Source organism: Carassius auratus, unplaced genomic scaffold, assembly GCF_003368295.1.
Source record: "Carassius auratus strain Wakin unplaced genomic scaffold, ASM336829v1 scaf_tig00036718, whole genome shotgun sequence".
NCBI lineage: Eukaryota > Metazoa > Chordata > Actinopteri > Cypriniformes > Cyprinidae > Carassius > Carassius auratus.
Genome location: NW_020526335.1, coordinates 143,292 through 152,473, shown reverse-complemented (window position 1 = coordinate 152,473; position 9,182 = coordinate 143,292). Strand labels below are relative to the sequence as shown.

The 9,182-nt window shown below is 37.6% G+C and overlaps 1 protein-coding gene across 1 annotated transcript in view; it reads right to left on the bottom strand.

Annotated features, from left to right (window-relative positions):
* Window positions 1–5,746: 5,746 nt before the first annotated feature.
* Window positions 5,747–9,182, bottom strand: part of LOC113082688 (dentin sialophosphoprotein-like) — a 146,674-nt gene continuing 143,238 nt past the window's right edge. The window contains exon 5 of the mRNA XM_026254229.1: window positions 5,747–7,783. Within this exon, the coding sequence (XP_026110014.1) occupies window positions 5,747–7,783 (2,037 nt within the window). The remainder of the gene's footprint in view (window positions 7,784–9,182) is intronic.

Below are 9,182 nucleotides of genomic sequence, written 5' to 3'. Positions count from 1 at the left end.
AAAAATTCAAAAAATTTAATTTTTAACAATTTACAGTCTGAACCTTAAAGTTTGACAAGTGGGTGGAAATGTATCACTGTTCCTTACTCAGAGTTTGCTAGCATGCTTTCCAAAAAACATTATTAACTATTTTATTATAAAACATACAAATATTAAATATCAGCTTAATATGATCATCAGGCTTTCTCGTCATGGTTCAATGTTTCTGTAGGTAAAAGTGTTTGAGTGTTGCACAAAAGCAGGAAGAAGCTCTTCACCTACAAGCTTCATGCTCCGTTCTTTTCGTGCAGAAGATATTTGTCCACTCAGCAGATCAACCACATTTCTAAAGAAATCCAACCACAGCAGATTTCAGTTTGACTCAGAAGCTGAACTTATGTAAGACTAGTAATGTTAGATGCAGACACATTGTAACATTTTGAACTTTGTATTTCCGTGCACAACAATTGTCTATACTGAATATATGCAATCATTTTTTAAACACTAGTGTTAGCTATATTAATATTCTTATAATTACAAGAGTAATATTTTTCTACTTTTACATATTTACCACAGACTGTCATGAAAAAAAAATCCAGTGTTTTCCACCATTATGAACATTTAGATGAATACAGATTTGATACATTTAAATATATAAAGATAACGTATCATGCTTATCTGAATGTTCATGCATCTCACCTTTCACTTTGCTTCTGTGTCTTTGCTGCTGTTCTGGATGTTATTCTGTTCATATCTACTGTAAACAATTCAATCTACAGCTGATTTCAGGCTTTAAAAAAATTGTTCATGTTAATATTTTTCAGGTGTGTTTGGTGCTGAAGCAATTACAATACAGATACAAAATGTGTTACTGTTACACTGTATTATTTAATCAGTGAGTCAGATTTTGATGTGTGTGTTCATGTCCGTATAATGATCTGCCAAACACATTAAATGAAATCAGATATTTACGGTGTTCCTTAAATTCTATGTACTAAATAATAAAATAATCAATTGTTAGGTACAGTGAACTTATTGTGTTCATGTTGAATTGCAAAACACTTTTTGTGCTATTAAGGTGGGAAATGGGTAAGGTTTGGGACAGGTTTGGTGGTCTGGTTAGGTTGAAAGAGTAGACAGGGTCAACAGTGTAATTATAGATGTAACTGTAGAAATACTTACAAATGTATTTAACATGATGGTATTTTCAAATATAAGTACAAAGTCTAAAAATATGTATGCACAAAATAAGTCCATTGTATGAAATTAACAATTAATTTTGCTAATGGACACTTAATATGAAGCAGGTCCTATTTAAATTATGTATTCAGTGTGATTTATTTATTCAACTTCACTATCAACACTCTTAAAACTCTTTAGTTAGTAAACTTATAAAATAAAATAATAATAATCGAAAGAAAACAAGACCAAGTTTGTGTTGTCTGTTAACTAAATGCTAGCCCTGTCTCATTATTACCATGCTAAACATGATTTTTAAATGTAATGTCCATAAAAAATAAACACAAAATACAACAAATTGCTCTCAACATTTGCAGTCAAAGCAAATATTACTTAGTTTCAATATTTGATTTTTAAAGAAAATGTTGAATACTCCTCCTATAAAAACATGAATCATAGTGCTAATTATTATTTTTTTTTTCTTTGTACCTGTCATCATAAGATGATCAAACTTCAGACTTTTTATTCAGTCTTTAACACAGCTGTGTGATTGTGGCAGATTAGTTAGATCCTCCCTGTAGTGACGTCATGTTATTGGTAGCCTATCGTCCCGCAGGGAGGTGTGTATAAATCATAGACAGTAAAAGAATATAAATGGCTGTTTGGTGCGGGCCGGATGTGTGTCATCTGTTCTGTGCCTGCGCTCTTCCTGTTTACCGGCATTCAACAGAGGTCTGTGGTTAAAACACAGCCGTGTGGGCATTTTAACACCGCTTGTGTCATTTGGTGGGGCTTTGTGTACACTGAAGAGTCTATTGTAAACAACCGTTACGTGCGGTCTGGCTCGTTACACTGCCTAGTCCCAGGTACGTAAGATTTAGTATATTGCCAGAGGTTTTAGGTGATGTGGTGTGGGGGTCAGCTATGTTTATCTTTACCGCAGCATTCCCGTGTGTTTACCGTTTGAGTGGGGACATCCAATATATGCTGTTTGGCATCTATTTCATTTCTATCCCGTGGATACTGACGTCAGCTCTGCTTTCTGGTGTGGCAAGCGGCTGCGTTATTGGGTATGTGTGTTTATATTTCCGATTGCTGTTCATAAACTATAACTAGTTTACTAATCGTCTTATTATTTGTTAGGGCTAAGACTGTGCGTGCTGCATTTCCCTACTACATATAGAAGCACGCTGCTGTTTTGTTCCTGCTGGATTTGCTTCCGTTTCTTTCTTTATATTTTTGCTGTGTGTTTTCATCATTTTGTCCTGGGTGATTTAGCGCGGCCCGATTTTGGAGTTGTTGGTTAAAACCTGCTCCTACTGTGACTGTATTTTAAAGATCTTTTCCTCGTACGTTGGGAAATAACGAGTTCGAGGGCCGCGCTCATTCAGATATTTATTTCTTCATTTTCCCTTTGTGGTGTTTCTCATTTTGGACTGGTTCAGAATGCTGAGATTTTCTCTTGGACATTGTTGTCTTTAAATTTATTTTCCTTTTCCTTTTGTGTTATTATCTGTTAAGCTAGAATTTATTTCTTTTCTTTATGTTGGAAGGGTTTCTTTTGCTCCCCTGCATTTAATAAGTTTTCATTGATTAATTTCTATTGATTTTGATTTAGTTTGTTTTGTATTACAATTACAGGAGCTGTGTGTCCGACGGCAGTGAGGCTTTCCTTCACCGTGTGCTGTGTTATGCTGTGTGAGCACCACTGATAAAATCACGGGTATTGGAGTGAGTGTGTGTGTGTGTGTGTGTGTGCGTGGGTGCACTTAGTGTGATTCTCCTCTTTTGCTCCGAGTTAAATGTGAATCCTTATTGTGGATTATGATTTTCCAGCTTAGTAATTGGCTGGGTGATTAATATTCCTGCATTTTAAACTTTTGTACTAATAAACAAACTCTATTTTGCTACCCACGTCTCTTGTTCCTTTTATTCAGTGGAATGAACCTGGGTTCCTTATAACATTTTAAGTGAACTGTGATTCCCTGGTATAGTCCCAGGGTGGCGTAGTCTATTGTATATCCCTTGAGTGTTGAATATTGCTGCAAAAAAAGACCACTTCGCCACATGATCATCTTAATTATGAAACTCACATTATGGTCATAAGACTCACTCTTAAGATTCAGAGACTATGGTTGAGTTCCTGGACTGGTGAGAATAAAAAAAACAACACCAATACATTTATATGGATGATGTGTTAAAAAAAAAATAAACGTTGGTTTGAAAGCTCCCAGAATGAGTAGCACCCAGAATGAGGACATAAAGTCAGTGTACTACAAGCGGTGCATAATATATCACTGCAATGTCCTCTAGTGTCAAAACCAAAAACTAAAAACCTATAACCTTTAAAGGTGAACGTTTCAGTCCATAAAATTTGAAAGTACATCCCAGAATATAGACACACAATGATTGCTCTAATAACTCAGTGTAGCTTATTTCAGTTATTTTTGAATACTTTTCTGAGAAATAATAATAATAACAAACTCGCAGATTTCACTCAATATGATGTTTTAATGTATTTATTACAGAAAAACACAAACAGTTGTATAAAATGTATAAAAACATTAAAAAATTTAAAGTACAAAAACAATATAAAAAATTATAAATATATAAACTAGAAGCAATGGCTCTTTCAGAGGATTATACACACACAAAACCAATTAAGAAATACAGTTATTACATAAATATTCAGCACCAATTCATAATATCACAAATGTTTTGTTCACAAAGTTTCAATGGGATTCTTTCCACATTTCAACAAAGATATAAAACAAATGCATAAAGACTATAAAACATGACAATTTGTTGTCGTTTTATCATGTGCTGTTGCACTTTTCCTGAGGACTAAGGCATCAGGTGTTTCACATGCTATTTCATCATTCAAACACAACCCACATTTGGTTACTGTACTGTATGTCTTCATTTGCCTTTTGAGTTAAACCCTCAAGCATGTTTTTCAGAATAAGCTACTAGCTTCTTTCAAAGTTCAAACATTATCAAATCATATCAAACACATCTTAAGTGAGGTCAAGTAATACAACAAAAACAAATAAACAAATCACAACCAATGGCACAAATAAATACTAGAAAAAATATAGAAAATAAAACCAGTGCTTGAAGTTCTTCAGTCAGGTCTAACAATGACTTCACTCTCTCTTTTGTTGTTTAAATCACATTAATGTCACAGCTGTCACTAAGACTGAGTGGATCTATAATAATGATACAGGTGATTTCTTGCTGTTTACGTTCATTTAAGACGCATCAGATTATTTATGAGGATACTCGCCAAGATGAGTATTTTGACACAATATGAAATATAAGTCTTGCAGATTTAAAAACAGACATCAAATAGATGTTTCTGTAATGTACGTGTGCCGTCATGGCAGTAAACAATGCACGAGTACCAAGTTCTAGATTTGATTGTGGTGGGCCGTAACAGAACGCTTTAACAGGACTGAACGAGACGAGTGTCGCTGATTTTAGATCGAAGCTTCAGAAAAGGCCCACAGACTCTCCTCTGCATCTGCCATGTAAGCCCGACAGATCGGATAATACCAATGACTATAGAATACACAAGATGTGTAATTTGTATAGTTTTGAACAGGGAAAAATGCAATGCCCAATATGGCCATTCTATCAACGTCTTCTGATGAAAGAGCCAGTCGTTCAACGGTAAAGCAATTCAAGCTCGTGCACAGTAATATCATCACTCCTGAAAACTCCCCTGGTGTAGCTGTCCACATTCACTCTCCATATTCTTGACAACTGTGTAAACACTGTTGAGCAGTTTTCAAGTTAGGCCCGTGTAGTGTTAATGCAGATATCAGATACAGGTAACTTTTATAAGAACAAAGATGTAAGTCATCAAAAAAAAAAAAAAAAAACGGATACTGTCAGAACATCCAAATTGGGCATTTGCAGTGTAAATGCAGCCCTAAAACCAAGTGTAAACGCGGCCTGAGTGAGTGACAGGAGACGCAGACATGTAGGATTGTGATGTGCGTGAACTCGCAGTCAGATAGCACGGTTGGTATATCAATACTGAAAGTGAAGTGAAAGTCGTGACAATTGCTAAGTATGGTTACCCAAACTCAGAATTGGTGCTCATTTAACCCATCCAAGTGCACACATACAGGAGTGAGAAGTGAACACACCGTGAACACACACCCAGCACAGTGCGCAGCTATAGATCCATTGCATGGGGAGCAACTGGGGTTTCAGTGCCTTGCTCAAGGGCACTTCAGCCATGGGTATTGAGGTGGAAGAGAGCGCTGTTCAATCAAGTCAAAAACTCAAAGTTTAATGTTCTTTTTTAAATTTAAGTTTAAATAATTTAATATTTAGCCCACATGCTTTAATTTATCATTTAAATGATTAAGATAAAAATCATTAGTTCTTAGTATGGTGTTGAAACTAAAGTTGAAGTGAAATTTCACTTGATATTGGTAGAGACATCTAAAATCTTGGTATGATGATACTATTTCTTTGAGCAGCAAGACATTGTCTTATGATGAAGAGAGGATTGGAAAAATATCTGTTTTCTATCCTCTCTTCACTCCCCATGAACGTATCAAAATAATTAGTAATGTTAGATCTCCCTGGCAGCTGCAGGCTCAATCTCAGTGTGATTAGAGGACGAGTCATTGGTGGTGTTCATCACTACAGCATCAGTGTGATTAGAGGAAGAGTCACTGGTGGTGTTCTTCACTGGAGCATCAGTGTGATTAGAGGAAGAATCATTGGTGGCGTCCTTCACTGGAGCATCAGTGTGATTAGAGGATGAGTCATTGGTGGTGTTCTTCACTGGAGCATCAGTGTGATTAGAGGACGAGTCATTGGTGGTGTTATTCACTAGAACATCAGTGTGATTAGAGGACAAGTCATTGGTGGTGTCCATCACTGGAGCATCAGTGCGATTAGAGGAAGAGTCATTGGTGGTGTCCTTCACTGGAGCATCAGTGTGAATAGAGGACAAGTCATTGGTGGTGTCCATCACTGGAGCATCAGTGTGATTAGAGGAAGAATCATTGGTGGCGTCCTTCACTGGAGCATCAGTGTGATTAGAGGACGAGTCATTGGTGGTGTCCATCACTGGAGCATCAGTGTGATTAGAGGAAGAGTCATGGGTGGCGTCCTTCACTGGAGCATCAGTGTGATTAGAGGACGAGTCATTGGTGGTGTTCTTCACTACAGCATCGGTGTGATTAGAGGACGAGTCATTGGTGGTGTTCTTCACTACAGCATCGGTGTGATTAGAGGACGAGTCATTGGTGGTGTCCTTCACTTGAGCATCAGTGTGATTAGAGGACGAGTCATTGATGGTGTCCATCACTGGAGCATCAGTGTGATTAGAGGAAGAATCATTGGTGGCGTCCATCACTGGAGCATCAGTGTGATTAGAGGATGAGTCACTGGTGATGTTCATCACTGGAGCATTAGTGTGATTAGAGGATGAGTCACTGGTAGTGTTCTTCAATAGAGCAGCAGTGTGATTAGAGGACGAGTCATTGGTGGTGTTCTTCACTACAGCATCGGTGTGATTAGAGGACGAGTTATTGGTGGTGTTCTTCACTAGAGCGTCAGTGTGATTAGAGGATGAGTCACTGGTAGTGTTCTTCAATAGAGCAGCAGTGTGATTAGAGGACGAGTCATTGGTGGTGTTCTTCACTACAGCATCGGTGTGATTAGAGGACGAGTCATTGGTGGTGTTCTTCACTAGAGCGTCAGTGTGATTAGAGGATGAGTCATTGGTGGAGTTCATCACTAGAGCATCAGTGTGATTAGAGGACGAGTCATTGGTGGTGTCCATCACTGGAGCATCAGTGTGATTAGAAGACAAGTCATTGGTGGTGTTCATCACTAGAGCATCAGTGTGATTAGAGGATGAGTCACTGGTAGTGTTCTTCAATAGAGCAGCAGTGTGATTAGAGGACGAGTCATTGGTGGTGTTCTTCACTACAGCATCGGTGTGATTAGAGGACGAGTCATTGGTGGTGTTCTTCACTAGAGCAGCAGTGTGATTAGAGGACGAGTCATTGGTGGTGTTCTTCACTACAGCATCGGTGTGATTAGAGGACAAGTCATTGGTGGTGTTCTTCACTACAGCATCGGTGTGATTAGAGGACGAGTCATTGGTGGTGTTCTTCACTAGAGCGTCAGTGTGATTAGAGGATGAGTCATTGGTGGTGTTCATCACTAGAGCATCAGTGTGATTAGAGGACGAGTCATTGGTGGTTTCCATCACTGGAGCATCAGTGTGATTAGAGGAGGAGTCACTGGTAGTGTTCTTCAATAGAGCAGCAGTGTGATTAGAGGACGAGTCATTGGTGGTGTTCTTCACTACAGCATCGGTGTGATTAGAGGACGAGTCATTGGTGGTGTTCTTCACTAGAGCGTCAGTGTGATTAGAGGACGAGTCATTGATGGTGTTCATCACTAGAGCGTCAGTGTGATTAGAGGATGAGTCACTGGTAGTGTTCTTCACTAGAGCAGCAGTGTGATTAGAGGACGAGTCATTGGTGGTGTTCTTCACTAGAGCGTCAGTGTGATTAGAGGACCTCTCATGAGCAACATCCATCAGTGGAACGTCACTCTGATCAGGAGATGAATCATTAACATCATTCACCTGGAAGAAAACAGATTCACAGAAGGTGAAAGACATGAACAGGATTAATGATTCGCTCACACAAAAAAAATAGACTGTATTTCTTTGTTTGCAGAAAATATGGTGTTATTTTACTAAATATTAATGAATATGATAAACTGCATTACACTGTCATCTTCTGTACTACAGTAACATACAGTTGTGGCCAACAGTATTGGCACCCTTGCACTTTATATATATATATATATATATATATATATATATATATATATATATATATAATTATCATAATAACATCATTAAATCAACTATTGGAATTATATAATTACATAATGAGAATGTATCCACACCATTGTTTATTATGAAGTAAACTGTGAGAACGCTGCTGTCCTGATGAATCAGTTATTATTGGTGTTTCAAACATATTTCACACAAACCTGGGCCCGTATTCATAAAGATTCTAAGAATTCTCTCAGAAAACTCTTAATTTAGCTTCAAAACTTTTACGTAGGAGTCTTAGCTTAAGAGCGATTCGGGACCAATCTGAGAGCAACTCTGAGTAATGAAAAGACAAAAACTTTCATCTTAGTGAGGAGGCGGGGTTGACCCTGTTGCTATGTATGACACACTCTTTTGAAGACTGTGATTGGTTGGCTGTCCAAGAATGAAAAAAAAAGAGTGATTTTAAGTATAGGGTCTATTCTAATTCTCACTTTGAATTTACATGCGTAATTTTTCCTACTTGACCGTTCTCTCTCTCTCTCTCTCTCTCTCTCTCTCTCTCTCACACACACACACAAATCTAAATTCTTTTTTCATTTACCATGCTTTTAATTTCCTATAAGGTATTTGATTGGCTTAGAATGATAAAAATTGTTCCACTCTTTCCAATTACAGTGATTGCTGTACTATCTAAATGGCAGTTTGAATGTTGGTTTTAATGTATCAAACATGGAATCAAAACCAAGAAGGGCGAGAAAGCCAAACTGGACAGAGGTACAGTGTTTAGTGTTAGCCCAGTTAGTGGATGAACACAAGGCCATTCTTAAAGGACAATTCAGGCCGGGTGTCACAGCAAGGGACAAGAAGCAGACATGGGAGCGTATAGCACAAACTAACTAAACTAAAGCCTGCTATATTCATAAATGCAGTTTTTGAGCCTGAAAGGTGGGAAGGTCCAGTGGAAACGAAATGATCTTCGAAACGAAGATGTTCTGAAAGTGCTGTAATTGTTTGTGTGATCACTCTGCTTACAGAAGGTTGTGACAGAATCAAATCATCACTATTGCATTGTTGCATTTTCCCAGTTGCCAAATATCATAATGTAGTAATTACTTTAATTTATATATTAAATTATAAATTATTATATAATCTATAACGTTTTATTAACTCACTGTCACTGTCTGCAACATTTCTTCTG